The sequence below is a fragment of the Dermacentor variabilis genome, chromosome 7 (assembly GCF_050947875.1).
Source record: "Dermacentor variabilis isolate Ectoservices chromosome 7, ASM5094787v1, whole genome shotgun sequence".
NCBI lineage: Eukaryota > Metazoa > Arthropoda > Arachnida > Ixodida > Ixodidae > Dermacentor > Dermacentor variabilis.
The window spans coordinates 67324874-67349273 of NC_134574.1; the positions used below are offsets into that span (position 1 = coordinate 67324874).

Sequence of the window (24400 nt, forward strand, 5' to 3'; positions counted from 1 at the left end):
AGACTCGATCGGCCGGCTGGACTGCTTGGCTCCGTGCCTTGAGGAGCAACCTTACCCCTTTCCTAAGGCGCCACTTGCATATCTTCACTTATACTGCAGACCTACATCAGTATTTTAGAGCGCAGCTCGTAAGCGCCCGTAATTGCGGAAAGCGTCGGCGTCACTTGCAACCGAGCGATCGAGAACAGCGAAAGATGAGTGGCCAACGCGGTCCGCAGCGGGGGATGAAAAAATTGCTTACGATTATGTTACTTCCTAATGCGATATTTGAGCGCACCTCTTCAGCTCTTTCGGGTTTTCGATATATTGAAGAAAAGAATTCGAGCAAGACAGGTATGTAAGGGTACACACAACTTTTTATTCTTCACACGTACTCCTTTTTCAAGAAACACTCCACTCCCAGTTCTTGATTGTCATGCTTTGTATCCGAAAAATATAGATGGATATGCGCTCGATTTGCTGCACCGACGCCTAGTTCGGCGTAGCGCACCTCTGGATTCTGGCGGCGACAGCGCTGGACCCCTGCTTAGGCAGCTTGTTCAGCAGCAGCGAAAGACGAAGCACTCTCACCGGTTGCCCCGCTCATGGTTGAGAAAGAATTGGCTGAGAATAAACTATTTATACAGGCAGACAGATTATAATATAAACCGTCTTTGATACTCCGACAATCCCTCTCGTGCGGAAGATTTCGCATCAGCCGCCGCAAACGCAGCGTAGCTTGGCGCAACTGCCTCGCTTATCAGGAGGTTGCGGGAGGCAGCGCCTAGGCGCGTAGGAACGTTGCGCGGCGACGAGATTGCAGCGACTGACTGACGCCGCTGACGCTGCTAGCGAGTCAACTGAAGGTGGCTTTGCGTTTCGGCTTGCGAAGCGCGCACCGTGATCCGCTGATACCGAGCCGCCGCTTCGATAACCGTAGATCACCGCGCGCTTTCACGCGGTCGCCGCCACGGAGAAGGGGACGGGGGAAGGGGTGCACGCAGTCGCGAACGGCGGCGCCTGTGCGCTTCGGCTTGGGTAGCAGCACATCATCGAGACCAGCCGCCACCGAGCCGGCGCTCTGATTGCCGCCGCACAGAGTTGGCATTGGAGGAGAAGCGAAGAGAGCAAGGCTCGCGCCGTGCGCGAGAGATGGCGCCAGGAGCTCGCTCTGTTGCAGCAGCGCGCTGGCCCCGGCTACGGAGCTGGTTACGGCGAGAGACGACGGTGCCACAAAACGCAATAACGGGCACCAAAGAGCTGCGCTCTAAAAGGCGGCGACACCGAAGTAGCGCGATCAAGGAACGGGAGAAGTGGGTAAAGCAGAACAGTGGAGCAGAAAGCGGAGCAGGGATCGCGGAAAGAGTCAGGAGGACATCGAAATGCCGGCAGTTACCAGGCAGGCTGCCAGCGTGGACAAAAAGCGGTGGCATGGGCTTCGGACGTACTGCGCATGCGCTAGCCGGTTAGCGATGCAGTCACGCCCCACTTCGCTCCGTTTGCAACGTATCGCAAACGACAGATTGTACACGCCAGCCAGTATATTGCGAAAAGAAAACACGTACAGAGCTGTGCTCAAATTTCGCATTAGGGAGTATCGTGATTGTCTGTGAATATCTTCTCTTCGTCAAAGCCTTGTACCATTGATTATGGATGCAACGATCAGATCTTGTCGTATTGATGTCTTCCCTGCCTTTTTCCACGAGGGGCGCTATAACGTAAAGCTATTCCAAAATTTTCTCTTCAATTCTGCAATCAGCCCTTCTCCATTGGTCAAAAACTTTTTTGAACTACCCCCACTTTGCCTCTCTGTTACGCGACGTGACCAAAACTGCGATAGCTCCCCATCAGATATGAGGTGAACACACTGATTGTGCATGACTGGAAAGAACAGAAGAAGGCTTGTTTATGACTCGACGCCTTTTCACCATCAGCGCTCGGCTATTGCTCAAAGGGTTTCGGGCGACACCCACTTCACCTGCCAGTCACGCGACGTCACGAAAGCGCGAGTACTCACGACTTCAAAGTGACGTGTACGCGTTAAAGATACATTTTATGCCGAACAAAACTGAGTTTTCTTCTGAATAGGCACAGGCTGCCCCGTTCCGAAAGCAATAAAACATGGCTGCCGCCGATGGCTCAGGCACTGTTTACTCGCACCAGCCGGATAGCATGGGTTTATTTGCAGACAATAAAGCTTTCTATGAGGCCGTGTAACGTTATTGAGCACTTTCGGCATGTCTACAACCTTGTTCTGCCAACTATTCTTTGCTGAGGATCCGTTTTAGCGGCATTTTTAACCTTCCGCTGCATGCCGTCGCGATTTTCGATCAGCCACTCCAAGGTAAGTGGGAGAAAGCGGACCAATCACAGACGCCGGCACCTTCCTCTTCATCCAGTTATCAATTTTCAGTGCACTGGCTTGGCCCCATCGAATCCATCTCCACTTAAGCGTGCTCCTTGCCTCTTGTCAGCCAATTAGACAAGACAAGCCGCTCAGTGTTGGCGATGTTATTCGTTTTTAAAGCAAACAAAAGTGAGCTCCTATAAACGAGGAGAGTGTTTTATTGGTCTACTCAGACAACCCTGCGGGTCACCGCCCGATGCTTGCGTGTGCGGTTACGCCAATTTGACGTTAGGAGATTGGAATAAAAACATACTGGAATAGTTTTACGTTATATGGCCCATGTATTCCAGATGTTTCTGCATAGTTTCGACTGCTGACCGGCTGATGCGATACCCCACTTGAAATAAAAGCGCCTCTGTCATGTGCACGTTACGTACGGGTCTGCCTGAATGAATGAAGAATACCTTTACATTCCAGTAGGATATGCTGAGTGGCCTCCAGGTTCTTGCTGAGGCCGACACATGCCTTATCATGTTGTGAATACTTGCTGTGGTTTGTTATTGTCCTAAGGCCACATGGAAGCAGCACGGCGCTGCCCTTGCCTATTTCGGAGATTTGCTATTCAAATGAAGCATGAGTTTTCTGCCCTGTGGTCGTAGATCGTGAAATTCCCATGAGGCTGAAAAAGATCTCGTCATGGAACACGATATTGAACTCCTGCCAGCATGACGTGGAGCGATAGGTGCGTGCCATAAAACCACTCGACACTTGCTTCCGACGATTCAGGGATGACACGCTTCATCTTATGAAGACGTCCCGTGAATCTGCACGACTGTGATATAGAGCTCGCATTTGTGAACAGCGTTACGCCAAGTGCAGAGAGTCGAGGCAGGCATCTATCAAAAGCGGATATTCTAATTATAAAAAATGTCCCAATTATAACAATAACAGGCTTACTTTTATCACAGATACCGGTTTTGTCTCTAAAATTGAGTCAGAATTTTCGTCGTTTCCGTATGCTTCGATAGGCTGAATCATTATCCTCCCTGGGAAGAAAATTCTATCTTCGCGCAACATAATCACTGCATTTTTTTCTTCGTGCGACTGGTATTCTAGAAACTCTCGTCGCTTGTCTTTCTTAGTAGCTGACCAGTACATTCAATTTTTGTTCGCAAAAAAACACGCTAGCTCCATTGAAAACGCGCTAGCTTGGCGCCGCAGCCACTTGGGGCACTAGCTGATAAGTGTCCAAAAGAGCTAGATATGTGTACCGTTACCTACACTTGCAATAACTCCGGTTCTATTGACCACTTCCTGGCTTTCCTTCCACCAATATGCTAATCGTCTCTTACATATGTCGACTGCTCACCAGTTAATATTTCCATCTTTGACTCCCATTGCTTCTAGGAGGTGGACACTACCTACAGGTCTCGCTGGATCAATATCTTTGTATTCCATTGATATGCGCCGAGTTGTTGCCGTGTTTTTATTGAAGCACGCACATGCCTCATCCTGTGGACCATATTTGCTCCGGTGTGTTTTTGTCCTCAGGCAGCCAGCTCAGACCTCAAATAGCAATTAGGCACTGCCCTTTGCGTTATCGCACAGATTTTCCGTCGCAATTTTTTTCTTGCCGTGTGGTAAATTTCAATGCTCCTTTTTTGTTTCCATCCTTTGGATCCAATTAGCCGTGTCTGTTTCTTTCACTTTTCGTTTTATGACTGCTCGTTTTGTCTTTACACTACCAATCATCCTGAATTTGTTTGGCAACTTTCTTCACCTCTTCCTCGTCCAGGCTATCGAGGTGCGTATTTGTGCACTATAAATGGCCATATTTTAATCCGTGTTCCTTAGCCTTTCTCCAAAGCTAATCTTGCTCGGCGCTTTTCTGACTTCAAACCTTTCGCGTCCTTCAGCGGAGACCAGTTGTTCAAGAAAGTATTATTCAGCATACGTTCGTACGTTGGCTAGTCGCCACTACTAATGTTTTCTTTGCGTGTAGTTCGGTTTGACCGAGCATTCTAATTATTTTGGTCTTAGCGCGACCCGGGGTTAAGCAGTCACGAATATCAATTTCGTAGTGTCGTTTCAAGGGATCAATGCTAATCGGATTAACGTTGACAGCCACTGTGAGACGAAAGGTGGTTGCCGTGCTCGGTAAAAAACACCAAGTTGCAGAAATAAATGCTAAGCCTACCGGAGGCGTCTTTTATAAGTAGTGTTTGCGTTTTTTTTTTTTTTTTTGATGTATCGTCCATAATTTAGCTGGGCTGGCCGGTACCATTTGCGCGCTTTAGGGAAGCATATGATGGATGATGCAAGCGTTCCATTGAAGCCGTCGTCTATTTAGATACGAAACGCTTCTGTCATGGCTGCTGCGTGCGCAGGTACGGGCTACCATCTGTTGATCAGCAAGCGGGTGCGACTGTGCGACGTACAGGGCATCGTGTTGGTGGTGAAAGCTTATGTGCCCAATGTCCAGCTGGTGTCCGAAAGCGCCGACATACTGCACCTGTCCCTTGGGGTGACCTCGTCCGAGGGACTGGTGGACATGTTTAAGGTGCTCGAACGCTTTCGTTTCAAGCTCGGCATAGTGAAGATGAGCGTCTCCGTCACAACCATGGAAGACGTGTACCTCAGGTGTGTGTTTTTGGAAAATAAAAAAGAATGGATTGCTGCGGTGAATTCAGTAAGTTTAAACGACAGCTACAGCGAACTCAAATTCTGGAAGCAGCGTGCGTGAAGACCGAGACAAGGTCGTTTGTTATCTTTACCTTAGCGGAGACACTGTTATGGCTTGGGTCCTTTTTTTTTCGTACCAACTACGCGTGCTTCTAACGCCTAGGTTATACGTGGTGTCCCAGCTAACGTTAATCAAGCCGTTCAAAGAACTCGTACAATGTACGGTTATGGGACCAACCGTGTGCATTCATAGGTACTCTTCCGCTACTCTTTCGAAGCGCCCGTATGAGTTTCCTTTGTAACACTTAGCTACGTTTGGGTGGATATCTAATTTTCCCTTTAATAATAATCTTGCTTATGCATGCGACTTCCCATGGGAAAGCTAACGTATCTGAAAGCATCTTATCTAGTTGTTTTCCTCACGGCATATACTATGTAAATAATTTTGCTGTGCCTTACTCTTAGCACGCGAAACATGAGAAGCGCTGCGTGAGTGCCTGGCCACATACCGCGTAGCAAGTGGTCCTGAAATTTGTTTGAGATGACTAACTCCAATCATTTCCGGAATCGAAAACCACGTGGAAGTGGCAATATCTCTGTGTTGGTTGTCTATTCCACTTACTGCAAGCAGCCCACCTAATGACCGAATGAGCTTGAAGTTCATGTATTTTGTTTCCGGTATAAATTGAAATGAAATTAATTGAATCTTTATTATCATGTGTTGTACTTGAAGGGGGATAGCGGGAACAAAGGCTTCACAAAAGCAGCTTAACTAGCTCCCACTACCTACAAAAGGGCCGCAAGACAGTGACGTCTCATAGTAATCATAAGATGTCAAACATAAAATAGGATAATTATTACAACAACAATCACTCAGAATTATTGCAGAACATAAAGTTTTACAGGATACAATAGTTATGGCTCAAGAGAACTACATAGAATGTAAAATGTACATGCATATTCACAAGACAGAATTGGATTACTGCCATACAAGCGCATAAATCACATATATAGTGAATGGCTGTTATAAATTAGCACTAAGATTACAAAGACAATGCTATAACATATGTTGAAGTCATATTTTTAATGTTCACATCAATGACAATAAGATAATAACATCTCTGGAATTATATTGCATAGCATCTGGTCGTTATACTTAGTGCGTGATCGAGGCACTAACCAGCAATTATGCTGGCGTGCATCATATTTATTTCCAGTGGGCTGTAGGTTGGCCAGTTGAGAAATTATTGTTCGTTGTTTAAGTTCCTTTTTATCGCCTTAATAATGTTGTAATTGTAAAGATTCGGCACACCTCTTATAATTTTCTTGTAATATAACTAACAGAATGATTACACTCTTTTTAGCAACAATTTTGAGAAATCTATGTTCAAGTCTTGTAAGGTTGTCAGTGTTTGTTTCCGTTGTGTCACCCCATACTAGAAAACAGTAGTTAGTATAGGATAGAAACAATGAATGAATGGTAGATCAGCATTTTTTTCAATGGAAGTAGATAATGGCGGCAAGAAATGATACCCAACTATACGTGATGTTTTCGTTACCAACTGCTCTACTTGTGTGTGCTGTAACGTTATTTGAAGATATCACACCTAAAGTTTTAACATAATCGGCAATTTGTATAATGTTATTATTGAGATAGAGATAATTTACATGGACCAGTTTGGATTTTGCTGAAAAAATAACCGCCTTGGTATTTTTCTGTAATAATAACTAGCCTACTGGAGCAAGCCCAGCCGTGTACCTTGTGCAATATGTGATTTCCTCTTTGAATTACCTGGTGAATGTCTTTCTGTGCCAAAAATACATTCGTATCATCAGCATAAACGTTAAATTTTGCTGAACAATCGACGTTTCCTATATAATTTATGTATAAAAAAGGTCAAGTATGTATGTGTATGTAAATGTTATGTATAAAAAGGTAAAAACACCGAGAGAGCTTGATTTATTCGTGGAAGCAAAATCATTTACATATACATAATGTTTATTTTCGCTTAGATATAAGCTAAAATATCTAAGGCGACGCCGCGTACACCGTAAAAATCTAGCTTTTGTAAAAGCAAATTTCTATTCAGGAAATCGAAAGCCTTGCTGAAATCAACGAAGGCACCAAGCACTAAATGTTTAGATACTATGCAATTTAGAACAAACTCTTTCTGGTCGAGTACTGCAAGTTCAATAGATGAATTCTTCTAACGGCGTATTGTGCATCCTATAAAAGTTCATCCTATAATGAATTCCGCTAACTGTGAACGAAGTATTCTTCCTATTCTTTTAGAAAATACCGGCAAAATTGATATCGGCCTGTAGTTTGCTAAATTATTTCTATCTTCATTTTGTACAAAATGCAGACTTTGGCCGTCTGTAATATGCAGAGAAAAGTTCTTCTTGACAGACTGAGGTTAATTAGATCAAAAGAAGTTGTTCGATTGTGTTAGCAACTTATTTGATCGATTTACAGCAGTTACTATTTCAAGCTGCATGATTGTCTTATATACTTCGTTTTCAGAAGCAGGCCTTAAAAAAAGTACTTGGACATTTATCCTTGATCTACGACGTGGCACCATGGTATGTTCTAGCAAAAATTTAATTCACTAGATAATCATTAAACGTGTCACATAACTAGCTGCCACTAATAACACTGCAGTTAATTGTGTGTTCTGTAATTACACAATATGAGTTGGGTGTTCCCAGCACTTTCTTAATATTTTTCCAGGTGGAAGCGCAATTACCAGACGAGTTCATAAAAATGTTATCAAAGTAGTTTTATCTAGCCTTTTGGATGTCTTTATTTAGGCGATTACGAAATTTTTAAGTTTACTAAATAGTTGTGGGTTGCGACAAGTTAAAAACGTATTCTCGTTAATTTTGTCCAGCAGGTCTCGCGTGATCCAGGACTTCCTTTATATTACATGGGCAGTAGATAATTCCAGAAAAGTTACGATCATATATTTGTTTTAACTTTTCAAAAATGTTTTCACTGCAACATTTGCGTTGTCGTCTTTTAGAACGTCATTCCATGAAAAGTGAATTAGTGAATGAGGGGATGTTATAGAATGCATTGATAAAGAAAGTCGTTTTTTTATATGTTGCTTGGTAACTAGAAATATTGGTAGGCGATCGCTAATATCACATGAAATGGTTCCTTCTCTAACGACCCCTGAGTTAACGTTCGTAAGAAAGACAATAAGTGTCGATTATTGGCAGTCATTCTTGTTGGCATAATAATGGTGTTGAGTAGACCAGAGCTATCACACAAACACGTCATCTCATGTGTAGAATTTTTGTTAGATAGCATGTCAATATTAATATCGCCGACACATACAACTACATATCTATTTATCACCGAATAGTGAAAAAAAACATTTACTAAATGAGCCATCAGTTTTGAAATATTTCCCGAGGGGAGGGGGCAATAGATGACGTAATTGTTTAGGACAGCAGTCAGCATCTCACAATCAGGTTCAGAACAGCAAAATTCTGTTAGGCGTTCACAGTGAAGAGTTCGTTTTACAAGCAAGCAAACACCGCTACATCGACTGTAGGAACGATTTACGCAGGAAGCATTATAACCAGGTAGAGAAAAGAGATTGTCCTCATTCGTGTACCAAGTTTCTGTTAACATGATTATATCAAACAGAAAATCAACCTGTGAAAACAACGAATCTAGAGGCAAATATTTGTTTCTTCCGGATTGGGAATTTAAGTGAACAAATTTTCTGCCAGGCAGATATCTGTCTCCAATAAATTTACGCAATACTGTTGGTAAAGCGAGCATGGCTCAAGAAAGAGGAATAAGTATGAACGTGACAGGAACCTCAAGCTGGGCTTGGCAAATCTTCCTTGCTCTTCACGAGAATGATAGGAGAACCAAACTTGCGTGTCATCAGAACTTTACAGTTCGCACACCATAAAAAACGGATGTGATTCTCTCGTTCCCATTGCTTTGCCTCCTAAAACAGGGTTCGAGTTTGCTTGGTCAAGTTTTTCTGAATCGTCACATAGGATTGGTCATCCCTTAGCTTATTACCGCCATGTAGCCAGGTGTGCCAAATTGATTGTCGCGAGAAGGGTACAATGATGCCTGGTATCCTGTCTGACCTAGGAGGTAGACAGTGTATTGCCGGGACATCACTCACTGTTAGAACTTGCATCTGAATTGATGCAGAAACTGTATTGACCTTTTCAAACAAGTTCTCAGGATCAGTCTTAGGGATTCCATGAAACTCTAGGTTGAGTTTCGTATTATGTCGTTCAAGTTTATTAAGATCTTTATTTATATGCTGAATTTCTTTAGTGCTCTAACTTGTTTCTGCTGAACCAGCTTGCCGCTTCACATCTGACAGTTTGGTATCCTGCTCCTTAATGTCAGCATGTACAACGTAATATTTGTCAGACATTTGCTCGCTGACCTATGTTTTCACTCTGTACGCACATGTATTTTTCTTCGCTCTGTCTGAAAATTTTTTGGGAAGGTGGCCTTGTCAATAACGGCATGGAAGTCTTACAAAGGACGCTACATGTCAGCATTGACGGATTTACCGGCTCTCAGTGGTGTCGATGTACAAATAAAAATTGCCTTCAGAATGATCGCAACCCCTGAGAGCACTAGATTCAATTCAAATTAAAAGCACCGGAAAAAGAAACGTCTGAAAGCTTGGTCACAAATAAAAGATGCAATGCTGCTTACGTAGAAAAAGTTCATGCAGATCATACAGTGTAATTGTGTGTGTTTTGTTTCTGAACTTCCATTTCCAGTTGATTTGTATCGCTTTAATTACAACTGTGGATTTATCTTTTGTTTTACCATTGGTAAACTACTCCGTCATCAGCGCAACCCTCTGGCATCGCTTTAGTAATTGCAAAATGAAAAATTAAACCGGATCAGACCCGTGGTGACACTTCTGTGGTGTCACTACTGCAAGTATTTGTTCTTACAAGTTTTTGCTTCGAATCATTATGATTACTCTGCGGATAAGGCAACTTTAGGAGTTGCTTAATACAAGGCTGGGCAGAATATGCTGCTGCTAATGCTGGTACTAAAGCTTTGGTCTTACGACACAGTTGAATTTTTCCACGCGTTCAGTACATTATCAGCGCAGTTTCTATAGTGTAGTCCGTGTAAAGTAGCATTGTGGTACGGTCGTGTCGTATACAGGACAGACGTGTTTGTAGCCTTCCGCTAAACTCGTTGTTACGTCGGTTGGAATCGAGGCTGTAGTGTTTATAAAATTAGGTTGAGGCAACAGACATAAAAGGGTAAACGAAGTAAGTCTAAATGTGGATCATTTACCGCGAACGCAGACGTTTAACGACTGTTGCAACATTTGCGAAAAATCCTGAGAAACACACCAAGGCAGAAAGCAAGATCCAATGTATTAATGCGTCAACTATTACACATCCACTAGCGACTCAGTAACATCGTAGCATTTCTACGACTTCATCTACAACCTACCTTGCGTCCCTATACCTTCCAATTTTGTTCGTGCGTGTTTAAGTGTAACACGGTATGCGAGGCATTTTGCCTACCATTGTCTCGAGCAACAAAAACATGGCATTCGTAACAAAATTACAGTGCTTACTTAGTAACAAATTATCAGCAGCCGCGAACATCACGAAAGGAACGATAATCATCAATAACATTTGTAATGAAGTGCTTTTCGTGCTTCAGCTCTATATTTATTCGCTCTAATGGAGATCTTGCAATGAAGGACTTCAAACCCTGTCATTGCTGAAGTATAAACGAATCTTGACACAAGGCTAGTTTCAACTAAGCCCGTCCCCTCTCACCCTCTCCCCCCGAAAGATATACATGAGGTGAAATAGACTGGCGTTCTTGCCGTTACGTTCTGTAAAACTGTCAGTAGGCCCTGTTGGACAGCACTTCGTACAAGACGAGAACAAAAACTGTAGAACACCAGTGAACGTATGATAAAATTTTGAAATCTGATCTATGGAAACTAAACACAGCTAAACACCCAAGCTTTTCTGCACTGATAGACTGCAATTCAATGAGTGCAGTATGTCGAGCAATGTATTTCAATAAGTAATTATAAATTTAGAGTGAACGATTAATTTAGGATGCAAGAGTAAAAGAACCACCTTTTCAGAGCGAGTGATCTTATTAAAGAATAAAATGAATTCCAAGAAACATTATTCCGCTTGAAAATTCCTCATTTTGTCACTTGAGCAACAAACATTAAAAGCTGTTGCATTCACCTTAATACACTTAATTCTTGACAGTCGCGATTGAAGCACCTTGTAGCGGTAATTCTTGTAAGTTTTCTACGGCGGCCACTCAAGTGAAGGGGGCTAATCAAATTGCGCTGCGGTCTCAGGATCGCCAATGAGCTGATGGAGGAGCAGGCGGAGACCATGGCAAGCGTGGCGAAGAATCAGCCGGAGGAGCCGGTGGACTTGAACGAACTGCGTGCGAACTGCGACGGCTGCGTATGGCGCACGTCGACGATTCAGACGGTGATCGCACTTCTCCGTAAACGCAGCCAGTACGCCCGTCACCAGTGGTTGCTGCCGGTGCTGGGAATATTCGCGCCTGGATTGCTGCTCGCGTTGCAGGGATACCGAGAGAGCACCAAGTAAGTGATGATGCGAAGGGGACCAGAATATGAAATAACCCAGTCATTTAGGGAAGCCTCTGTACTGACGCAGTCCAAATACTATGTCACAACGGAAGATGCAGACAAAACAAGTGCGCTGCAGAAACCATAAACATCTGCAGAGCTATTCGAATACGAAAGAGCTGTGCTTAATCACTACTAAGAGGAGAAAAATAGTTTGAGCTCGATTCAACGTCTTGTAGACAATGTTTCTGGATTTCTGTGGGGAGGAGGCTACAATGCGGTGGATGAACCGTGTAACTTATGGCGAGAGCCGCGCTGGAGCGACGATTGATCGACATCTTATCGACGTCAACTAGAGGGTGAATCTCCTTAAAACTTTTAGAGCGCAGTTCTCAGGCGCCTGCTCCAGTGTTGAGCGTCGGCGTGCCTCAGTGACGTACCTCTTAAGCGAGCGAACGAGCACAGGCGAAAGATGAAAGCGAACGCGGAGCGCAGCGGGAGATGAAAGAAGAGAGCACGAGGAGGAAAGTGGAGGAAAAGCAGAGGGTAAACTGCCGGCGCGTGCGCTGTATGCCGGCCACGGCATCCGCAGCAGCGAGGGCGGTCCCATTTATCCTTCCGAATGGAGTCCGGGCGACGTGAGGTGCAGAGGGCCACGCTCGTCAGCGGCGTCAGCTGCCGAGGTCAGTACGCGGTACCAGCGTGCAGGGTTGCCTGGTTTGGCTACTTTGCGGCAAGTCGGCTCCTTTTGAATGCTCGCGGCCGGTAAATTTTTGGGTTGGCTAGTTGGCTCCTTTATGGCTACGTTTAATATCAACATTTTTCTGTAATAACTATCTACAAACCAGACCAGATATTATAAATAAATGGTTTAATTCGCTGATCTACGCTTCTTATGACGCACGCGATGTGGATCTACCATCCTCTTCATGTGTGCTTGGAGGGGAGGACGCAACCTCCATTGTGCAACCGACGAAATTCGTTCAACAGGAACGCCTTCTGGCTCATTCCATGGAGCGTCTCCTTATATTGTTGATTGCTGGGGAATTTCCACCACCTTACCTATGCTGTATGTCTTGTGCTTAATTCTTCGACATTTTTCATCTTGCTCTTTCCTCTTCCCTACCCTTCTTCTAATCTACGATTTCTGTTTTTTCCTCCTCCTTTCTGAGGAGTAGGCAGGCGTTGTGCGCCTTCCGGTGGCAGTTGCAAGCCTGCTTCTTTCTCTCCCTTTCCTGTCTAGTGTATATATGTTTTCAAAACAAAAAATAAGTAATACTAATAATTGCTCAGGAAATCATAAAGTAGAAACAGAAATCTAATGAGGGTTCCATGATTAATTTAAGTAAAGGCACATGGTAACAAATCGATATGTGACTATAAAAACTTCTAGAAGAACGCTGTTTTTATGTGGTAAGATGTCCTGACTAGTATGTGATATTCCCTTGGAAAGTTGAGATGCAGCACAGGGCTACATTGACTAATCACTAAAGAGCGAGAATTGTGCGCGTGACATATTTGCTGCTACTAGGGTTCATTGAGAACTACGTATGCTGACATAACCATGTGTGCAGGGGTAACAATTCCCGAATACGAATACGGAGCCACCAGTTCTAATTTGATCCCCAAAAACACGTTTAAAGTACATCTAAGGGCACTAAACATGACAGCTTCAAGAGGAGTAGCTCATAATCGGCTACAGAATTGCTTTCTTCTTAAGTGATTGGCCGTGGCGGCAGCTTGCCTACATTATTTGCAATTACCTGCCTGCTTTCTTGGCTACATTTTGCGATTTCCTGGCTACTCTTCACTTTTTTGGACCTAGCAATCGTGCCAGCGTGGGTGACGAGGATTACTGCTACCAGCAAGTCTCTATGTGGCGTTACCTTGGGTGTTGTCGTCGCCGACACTCGTGGCGCGATTTCCCCGTGACGAAGGGACGCTCTTGTTGTCGGTGAAACAAAAGCGTGAGAACAAAACCGTAGTGATGCGCAAGACGGGCTGTGCGGTAATGATGGCCACGGTATGGCGCCTGAGTAGCGCGCGCGTTGTCTGTACGAAAACAAAGCGCTGCATGAGCGGAGGTCTACCTGCGGCGGCTGCTACCAATCGAGCCCACGCGTCAACCACGGGCTGTCGCTCGCGATGTCCCACTAGCGAAGTAGATGCGCCACACTTTGCTCCGTTTGCAGTGTGCCGCACAAGACAGATGGTCCACGCCCGCTACGCTAAAAACAGCGTTCTCTTCCTCATATAATCGATGTGCCCATGTAATCATATTACAAAAATGTGGAGGACGCTTAAAGGGACTCTAAAGCGAAGCAATAAATCAGTTTAGACTAATGAAGCATTGTTTGAGAACCCCGAAGGCAGTCAGTCCAAAAAATAGTTTGATTGTTAGCTGAGAAAATGAAGGTACAAGTATTAGTATTTGAATTTCGCGCCGAAAGCCCAGCGCTGGTACGTCAGCGTGACGTCAGGGATCCCAAAGTATGTTTTCGCATTTGGGCAGCGTTGGCTGAATAAAGGTTCCCGAAACTTGCCATGTTTAATATTTGGTTCCGTTGGAACCCATTGACAATCTTTAGCGCTATATATAATTAGTAGGCCCTGGAAGATGCAATCAAAGTTCAAGACGTCACAGCCCCCAGGTGCGGGAACTTGAGTAGGCGACGCCACCCGTATTTCGTTCTTGCGCTTTTTCTGGCTTACCAAACGTATTATCGTTTTAGGAGTGGTGTTTTTGGTGTTGTAGAACGGTAGTTCACTGATGCAGAAGAAATCATTTTTTACTTTAGTGTCCCTTTAAGCTTCGCCTTTAAGAGTGGAACGCGACAGCATTCATAGATCCCTGAATGCTTCTCAGGCTTCCCGACCACTGCAGCTTATGTAACCGTAATGTTTACCGGGCAATGCTGGCGGCCAAGGTTATGCACGAAAGCGAGCCTTCTGCGTGGGCCGAGCGCAGAGACAAGCACCATCTGGATATTGTTGCAAGGAACAGGGCGCGCCGCGCTATGAATGGCAGAAACGCTGGAACAGGCGTTTCTGTTTGAGTTTCCGCGTAACAGAATTATGCTTTCTCGTGCATTTAAATTACAATCCCACACTATCGTGCCTGTAGGATGTGTGTAATCGTTATTCGCGAGATTTTGCTGACGCATTTCACTTTGAGAAATTCAGTTAGTTCAGTAACGCCTCTCCTCTACACGAAGGGCCTGTGTGGTTCGGTATGCGTGGTTCGGCATCACGTTTGTTCACGCGACGGTCAGCGCTGTACGTCGGACGCCACTGCCGAATTTTCTGCGGCAGGCGTCCGTTAGCACTATGGAGTTAAATTATTGACCCGCTGAATGAAAACACGTATAAAGCTGCGTGAAAATTTCACATATGCGAGCACGGTAACCATCGGTGCTTTTTTAGCTCCACTTATCTTGATTATCATAACCATAATGATAATCATCGTCATAATTATCATCATCACATCGGTCATTATTGTTATTGTCATGCTTCATCACGTGCCCACTGGTCCGACTTGCACATACCCTGTAACACAAAACCAAGTTGACGCCCAAGAGGTTTCGCTGAAGAGCAGCGCACATACACAGTGGTCCACACTCAGCGGCTGCCCGTGGCACCTAAATATATGGCACTATTTCCGGGATCGGCTCAAGAAAGAGTCTAGATAAGATGTTGAAACAATAGACCCGATACGAAAAAATGGCAGTAACTCACCAAGAAGGACATTGTCTTGAAAATGCAAATGGGGTGTCGAGGTCCGGTTAACGATATATCAGAATACTTATTGCGTGATCCTTCAGATTAGGTCTGGCACAACCATCGCTGCTGCGGGGTTGCACATAAAAAAAGTTGCGGTCTGTTGAAGATCGATCTTTTTAGTGAAAGTTTCATGCGGTTTAAAGGCACCAAAAAAGGGCTGTCACTTTGAGTGTCTTGGCTTCGGAACTGTCAGTTCGCACAAACTTTAAAGGGCTGCCAGAAGTCAAAAAATTGTCTGTAATATTGCCTAATGGTTTAATTGTTTTAGTGACATCTTGTGTTATACTTATTGTCACTTCCTCGTAGTGGGTGGTAAGCACGTTGACTCAGATTTTGTATTGTTTCTTATTGAACTGTACTCGGAATCCCTTTGTCGGTCTTACCGTTTTGCAGGGGAACGGCAGTGCTCTCCGTGAGGGACGTGTACCCGTACGACCTGCAAGCGATGTACAATTTCAGCGTCAACGCTATAATGACGGCCGACGATGACTCCGTGCTAGTTTCTCACTACTACCGTCAGTTCATCGAGCAAAAGGGCGTCCCCGTAAGCGTTTCTATTGTGACCAAGTCTTTGTATAATTCCGTCGCGAACAGGAGCTGTACTTCCCTGTGATGGAAATATTTTACGCCGTACACATTGGTGCCACTTATATGAACCACTCCGAACGGATTCTGCTGTGCCATTGCAATTAACGAAGAGTTTGTACGCGTGCTTCCATGTGTTGGTTCCATGTGTGGCAATGCAATTCTCTAGTTGATGCTGGAGAAGTTTCTGAACAATGGCCTTTAGTATTAGAACTCCTGGAGTTTAGTTATGTCCAAATAATTCTTGAAGCTGCAATTAAGCCCCCTTACCTCATCCTCACCCCCCGATTAGCCAATTTACACGGCTGCACGCGATAAGTTTTAAGTTTCCAACCACTCTTTGGCCTCGGTGACCTGGATCCGCTCAAGGAGAAGCGCTGAAATATATACGTAACGAGAAAAACTTTGCAATGACAGAAATGTAAATGAACGTAACAGTCAGATGAAGTCAATCAATCTTTTACTTAAACCTAAAGTACTGCTTTCTAGTCTGGGGTAATAGCACTGTTTCCAATGACCGAAAATTATTTGTTTTTCAGAAAACAAGATGCTGCGTATAATTGCTGATACTCGATATGATGCCCCAACACTTTCCCTACGCCTAAAATATAAAATTGTTGGTGTAAATAAATAGCTCGGATGCAGGTTAGCCTGTTTTTATAAAAGATAGCAAAAATGATCTCTTTCTTAATCGCATAGTAAAACTCATCCGCATATTACGCCATATGAAACTTGAAAACGACATACCTATACATTACCTCGATTTAGAACAAAGGTTTCATAACGTTGACGTGTATATTGCCTAAATTCTTAAACACTGCATTGTAGGAAAATTTATGCTATATATTATGTTGTGCGATTCGAGACTCATTCGTGACTTAGTTCTTGCTGATCTTATATTCTGGAGCATTTCACGTTTCTTTCATTATTACAATTTTACTCTGTTTCACCATAATCCATATATTTTTCGAACTATGTATTGAATTTGCCGGTATTCACTACATGTTATAATTGCATTTGATGTTCCATATACCAATATATAAAGATCTACGTAACACTTGTAATAAGAATGTCCGAGATATTTCATTGCCCTACACGCATTTTACTTTAATATTGCGCAACTTTTTCCTCTTTCTTTTTCCTGTCACAACTGCCAATGTCGTTAAATGGTTTCGAGAGCGTTGTCCAGCGGTCGTAGCCTGCTTTTTCTCTCTTATCCTCAGTTTGTGCTGCATAGTGTACTGTGAGCTGAAACAAAGCTTTGAAAAAGAAAGTAAACATGCGAACAAGGGCGCGTACCTCCATGGGAACAGCCACCAGAAACGAACCGGTAAATAGGTGGATAAATAACAGGCACGACATAGCGTATATTTTTTTTCGTCCACCTCGCCTTTCGACATGAATGGTTATTAGGATGACTGCACGCAGGGCCTCCTTATGGAGTAAATTCATTAGTTGGTGCGGCGAACTGACTGTCCTTAACCAAAGGCTATGACTGTCTGTTGATCCTTTTCTACCGAGATGAAATAAAATGTTAACAGCTTGACGTATGCTGTGGGATTTGAGTCACCACTGGCACACGTGCACGCCTTGGAAATACCGCACAAAGGAACGGGACATTTCTGACAGGGCCTCCTATCGAAATGCACGAGAAAGTAGAAATCGTTTTTCTCGCCGACCACTGCACCGCATTTAGTGAGGTCTGTAGCGTCTAAAAAAAGTAATCTAAGGTGTAATGACTACGGGCAGAGCTTTTTTTATTGTAGACCGTCCACTGCTTCTAAATATTGCTGAAAATTGCAGATTTTCTGAAGATTAAGATATTCACTTTGCGCCACTGTAATTCAGCAATGACACATGATATCGCAGTTATGTAAATTGCATGTAATAGTACTTCGAACACGGAGTAAATTTATGTATTTTACGTGGCTTTTGAGTGCACCACTAGTGTATGGGTAGGACTCATACAACCTTCTTATAAGCAAAATATGTGTGTCACAGCAAATGATGTCACATCTGTGCGCTTTGGATGTTCTAACAGGCGAAGTTTACACAACCGCGACACCTGCTTTTGCTAAAGAGTATCGGATTTGTAAACTTCGTTCTACTTTTTCGGACTTACCAACGTTGAAGAATGTTTATTCAAACGACCACTGCCTAAATTAAAGATTCGCTTCCTACATTCACTGGATCCTGATTTCTTTTTTTTTCAAATGTAACAAATCTGACCGAATTTGGTGCTGTGGTTTGCCGAGCAAAACAATGTCTTCTCTCTCATGTATTTAGATAGTCTCCGCCGAGCTAAAGCTTGCCTTTAAGGATAAGTGGTGAGCGTTGCGTGGTTTGCGAGCACGAGATTGCGGAGCTCAGCTATAGGCTCTCGAAATGAAGCTTTGCCAATGTCCCGACGTGTTGTGCCCTTTGTCTCCTCCTAACGCTGCATCTCTTGCACGCTCCTCCAACTCTTGAGCATAAAGGTTCTTTGTTTGGTGGTCGGAAATGGTTGACCGAAAGTAAATATCAAAATACCTGTCGTTTTTTTTTTCTTTGCCCACTTTAACAAATTCGTCCTCGCTGGTTGCACCTTTCAGATCACGCGGGTTCGTGACGTCACAGACTACCTCCTGGAAGCAGGTGGCCGCGACATGCAGGAGTACTTGAAGTACGCGGCGGGCGCCAGTTTCTTCCTCATCGGCAAAAAGTCGGCCGTGCGCCAAGACCCAAACGAGGGTGTCGTCCAACTGGGCGTCTCCAAGGGTTACGAAGGCAGGCTGGCGATCGCATGGTACGTTGTGGCGCCGTCGATTTCATGGTATAGTTGGTCGAGGTACACTACGCCAGAGCCTGCGGGGATGTCACATTGACCTGGAAACTACGCGAGGAACATACGGACAGTGCGACACACGATGGCGCGACGCAAGAGAAACACGATAATTTTGTAATACATAAAGGGACTTGTCTGCTCTGCCTCGATTTGTGTAGCGAATGTGGCGGCCAAGCGCCACTTTCGCTAGAGAAATACCTTATTTTTTTGGCATTCACCGCTTCTTGCGGAACGTTTTATATTTCGAAATAAACGAACATGGAGGGACATGCAATGACAGTGAAAAGATTAAGCTTACAGAACTCGAAGAGACTAGGACACAGAAAGACGTGGTGCGCACCGGCGCTGATGATGTTGACGATATACGAGCTTCTCTTGCTCGAAATAAATGTTGTTGTAAGTCGGCGCCTGTGTGTACCGCGTCTTTCTGTGTTCTTGTCTTTTCGTGCGCCATAAGCCTAAACATCTCATATCAACGCGCCCAGAACGCTGCGTTACAGAGCAGTGAAAAAAATGTCGCAGTTTCGTCCGAAAGGTGAAGCATTGATGGCGTCAACAAATTATTAGACATCTGCGCGAAATAAATTTGGAAATTTTATCAACTGCACAAACTGATGTGAACATTTGATTACTAAATTAATACGCACGTTCTCACGGGCGCCCAGGCAAACGGGACCACATCTCACTCGATGACCGTGGGCAATCTCTGTCGTAACGCTGGCGCGACCGAGGGCCGCAGCAGCAGCGAGCGAATTGCCCTTCGCGCCGCCTCTCGCTTCAATGCGAACTATGCGCGAGCGAGAACAGCGTATGCGATGCCATCACCTATCTCCAGCCCACCTAGCCTTCGACCCCACGCCAAATTAACTCCAAGCTAGGACCCGCGGCCCCACTCAGCCGTCGCAGCCGGAGTAGAAGAGGTGCTGCGCCACTGGCCTGCCTGGTGCACTTCTCTCCGAGCGAGCGCTCGTCGCTCCGCGTCGCGCTTGAAAAAACCGGAAGCGTACCGCCCCCTTTCTTCCTTGCGCGCGCGAGAAGACGCCGCCGCATGAAGACCTCTTGGCTCACTCGCGAAAGCTTTCCCTCGCACCTCCAGCACACGGCTCCCGGTCGTGATGTTATTGCACTTAGACTTCATGCAGAACATCACGGCGACACCGATGGCGACGGCGATAGTGGAAATGCGCCTGGAGTGTCCACCTAATTGCGGTCGCAATAAAAGGGAACGGTGTAGAAACACGTTATACACGGGAGTGTTGTGTTAGACTGCGCAAGAAGTAAAAAAATAGAAATGAACAAATGAATAGGGTATGAACCACATGTTCCTGGCAGTTCATCACGGCCACTGATACGCACTCGGGTATAAAGCGCTCGCGTGAATATCGCGTACCACGTCTTCGCACGACGCAACATGCGCTTGACACCTTGTCGTTCACGTCGTTGGTTTGTTCCCAAGCACAGAGTTTTCAACAATAATCACTAGAGGGAACTCCGGCGCTGCGATCGTTGAGCCACTACGGGAATGATGGGATTTACGTGGAATTGTGCGATCTTCATTCTTGTGGATTAAGATATTCTTCTGGCTTTGTTTGTTGCGCTCTATATGCCTTCATAATTGTAAATTTCAGAGCAACCTACGCTTTTCTAAGGTCAGAAGATGCTGCGAACACACGCGATCGCCACTAATTACAAAGATTCATCTTGTCAAAGTGGCCAAATCGAAACGCGCCAAGCACCTCCAGGTACTGGCTTGCCCGCGATAAGTTCATAAGGGCATTTTATGTCCCTTGTCGATGCATGCGTCCGTTACGCAATGGTTTCAATATCGGGCTTTTGTACTGGGAGTAATGTGTTCGAATCATGCCGTAGGACAATTTTATCGATGTTTATTTAATTATTTATTACGCTGTGGTTTCTTGAAACTGACGAATTTATAAAGACACGAAGTAATTCCCATGCTGGTACAGCAGCCCCCATTGCAGCTCCCGTAGACACTAGCGCAAGAATTCCGTCTACTAATTATGGCATGAAACTCTACGTTCGTAAGTAATACATATACTGTCGGATAAGAGACATCCCGCTGATTCAAGGAGGTTGTAAAAAAAAAGTTGTGAAAATCACATGCAGCGGGAGAACCAATGTTATGCGAAGCATGCAACAGGAATCTAGCCCTCTAGCACCGTTCGCCGGCTGTGCAAAGCATTACCAGGTAGACCAATGCCTTTGTTTCTGTTAAGTAATTGCGTGGGAATGACACGGCTACGTGGGCCACGACAGAAGCAGCAAGAAGAAGACGATGGCGAAAGCATCAGTGTGACTGCTACGGCATTATTGACCGATTTTTCGTGTGCCGGCATATAAACGGTCGAACAAGTTTCATTACATCCTAAGTCGATGCTGAAAGGAGGTGCCGTTTAACACAGTATCTCAGAGCGCTAGCAACCACGATTAATAATTGGAGCTGCCGCGTTTTGTCTTTTATAGGCAACTTAATAATGTACGACATTACGCATGCGAAAGGCAGTGGTGATATTGACTATCACTTGCGCATTTCATTCCCGGGTCTGTAGTCGAACAAGAAAAGGCCTGTTGCACGTAATCTCGCACGAGAAAGCCGTGCCAGAAGTCTGAGATGAGCGAGCTGGCGTTAGCACGAGTAAAGCAGATGTTCGTTGATGCGCTAACGCTTAGAGTATGGGGTAATTTTGCTAATGTGCCGAAGCTCCATCGTACTATACAACACGAATTATTCCTTATTGAAGAGGCGCTTGTTAATGCGACTCAGGAACCTACCTACTGTAACTACGTGGGCTGAACGGATGCTTCCTAGTAAGAACTTCAGTAGTGGCAGTCCCCGCAGTTACATAGAAGCAGGGGGGCATCTGCGCTTGCCTCCCCCGTAGCTTTGAAAGAGAGCTGCACCAGTTGGAGTCGCCTCAGAGGTCGTGTGTTCTTAACCTGTCGGTCAAACTAGCAACAAAATAGAAATAAAAGCTTGTTGTTCGGTTCAAGGAAACATTTTTGACTAGTCATAGTTATGTAACGATTCTATAAAGTTAGCCAAGATTTTCAAGCTTGAACTCACAACCTCGACACAAATATCATTCGAGCAGGATTTACAGTGCGACCTTGGCCAATTAAACTCGCCACCAAACGGGGAAAGTACATCCTATAGTCTGTACTTTCAGCAAAGATTTTTTTTTTTTTGCAGTATTAAGCTGTCGCCGGTACATGTTCCCTTTTAGGACATGAAGTTCATTCCACCAATTTTACTTCAATATCTCCATGCACTGCGCCTTACTTTGGTAAACGGTGGTATGAGCCAAATTTTATTCACATTCGTGTAATTTCCACACAGCTATATGCAGCTGCAGGAAACCCTCAATATTGTAAAGAGTACGCTTACTTCCCAGCGGTCCTTACGTGGGGCATTGCTTGAAACAAATAATGGTAACGCATTTCGACCTAAGACAGCCTACTGTTTTCCCGTGTGGCTCGAGTTCGCATACTATGGTCGCGAATATAGCGGGTCATATCAGAGGGAACTTTATACCGCTCTCAGGGACCCTGGTAGCTCGTGTTGTCTCTTTCTTCAAGTCTCGTGTGTTCCTCGCTCTAACCTTCCAAAATGAGGAGGCGAAGCTTGAAGCCGTGAAATAAGCATTGTAGGATCAGTCACAGCAGTAAGCTCTGTGTCCTCTCTGGTTAAGCTGATGCCACCATTGTGGCCGCTGAGGCAAAGGTGACCTAGTATTCTTCTCTCCGGAATACTTCACGGAAAGGCTAAAACACTATTATCACTGTAACCTCAGATCACTGTCGCTTACGCCATAGTGCATTGTTGGCCCTCCTAAAGTTGCGACTTGTAGAACTTTAAGACGTGACTTACCAGAGCCTTGCGTGACTTACCTGTAGTCAAGGCCTTGCCGTTCATCAAAATTCTGCTATACGGCAGCGCACCACTAGTGCTACGTCGCACTGGACATAGCTCTGTTTTTTAGTTTGCTGTGTAAAGTTTGTGCTTTACTTAAGAGAACTTTTTTTTTACATGTTGCCTGTTAGCACTTATCCCTTTTACAGTTTCATGAACCGCAGCTGGTGCCCTGTGTGGCACTCATTTCGGTAACGCTTTTATTCTGTTGATCTTCTTGTGATGCAGATGGGGCCGCGATGCATTAACTTTGTTTCTTCAAAAAGAAATTTCTGTTCAAACAGAAGTTTTATGCATTATTTCTGTTTCTTGGAAGATTTTTGAATAGAATTGAGAAAGCATTCAAATTTTTAACTATTTTATGCAATACATATTTTCCTTAAATAATTTTCTGAGCGCCATCAATTGTAACTACGAGAACAATGGGACAAATCTAGCTACGATACATCAACCCATGCGAGGTGGTCGACAGAGGAAAGCACATTTAACAGAAGTTGACGGTTGAGCAGTTATTTCGAGGCTGAAACAAAGTCCGAATAGATAACAGTACTTCACTGCTTTGCGTGAGGCTATTTACGCGATTGTGTCTCAGAAGCACTGATAACGTGGCCGCAGGTACAGCGGCGAACTCTACCACAGCGCGGTCATCGCCTTGAACCTGGTTCACACGTCGCTGTTGCGCTGGACGGTGGGCGACGACACGGCGACAATCAAGCTCCGGGTGCGGCCCCAGAGGAACCTGGAGGAGTCTGTCGAGTACGACAAGGACTCGCCCGAGGTCATCCAGCGGCAGTTGGAGCGATTCACGTTCGGAGCCATGTCCCTGGCCACGATGACCTCCGCGTGCGGCCTCTTCCCCGTTGTGGACCGTGTGAGCGGCTGCCGCCAGCTGCAGCTGCTCACGGGCCTCTCCATCCGCATCTACTGGCTGGCCAACTTTATCTTCGACTACGTCCTCTACGCACTGGCCGGCTGCAGCTTCTGCGCCACCATGTTCCTCTTCTTCGGCGCGTTCTTCATCGAGATGATTCGTCAGTAACTGTGGCCATACCGCTTCAGTGACGTTAGTCAGATAGTGGGATAGAAACGTTTTAGAAAACGAGGTTCTATAGTGGAAACATTGATCTGGTAACTCATAAGTAAGGTGCACGTGTAAACCGATAGCGGCAATACTAGAAGTGCGATACATCGGCGAACAGCCATATGAAAAGCACAAATGGTCGACCAGTATGTGAGTGGCAAGTAATATATGCGGGGTGCTTTTTAGCGGCAGTAACCGTGTAAAAATTGCCTGTGGCACCTAGCGCAATTACAACCCTTGATATGAATCACTCCATGAGGCGGCCACTGCGTCTAAGAAATGAAAATGCTTAATTGAATAATTAACCTAAATATTCTAATTAGGTTGTAATTATTTATTTTATAGCACATGCCTTAATCTGCTCATTCTACATAGTGAGTTCGCAAGGCGTATCCACTTGGAAATAATTCTCAAGAATGCACCAGCTCCGAGATTTCAAAACACTGACCGACAATATGCATTGGTGCTCTAGTTAGTTTTGTGCTCCACTGAATAAAACAGCGTTTTCTCAAAGAACCAACTGGAATGCCAATCATTTCGTCGAACACTTTCAAAATGAATGCTTCGAAACTGGTTCCTCCCTAAGAATTCATTT

General features: G+C 44.7%; 1 protein-coding gene across 1 annotated transcript in view; it reads left to right on the forward strand.

Annotated features, from left to right (window-relative positions):
- Positions 1-23999, forward strand: part of LOC142588683 (phospholipid-transporting ATPase ABCA3-like) — a 64815-nt gene extending 40816 nt beyond the window's left edge. The window contains exons 10-14 of the mRNA XM_075700504.1: positions 4714-4966; positions 11362-11619; positions 15778-15928; positions 18561-18754; positions 23340-23999. Of these exons, the coding sequence (XP_075556619.1) occupies positions 4714-4966; positions 11362-11619; positions 15778-15928; positions 18561-18754; positions 23340-23763 (1280 nt within the window). The 3' untranslated portion in view covers positions 23764-23999. The remainder of the gene's footprint in view (positions 1-4713; positions 4967-11361; positions 11620-15777; positions 15929-18560; positions 18755-23339) is intronic.
- The last annotated feature ends 401 nt before the right edge of the window (positions 24000-24400 follow it).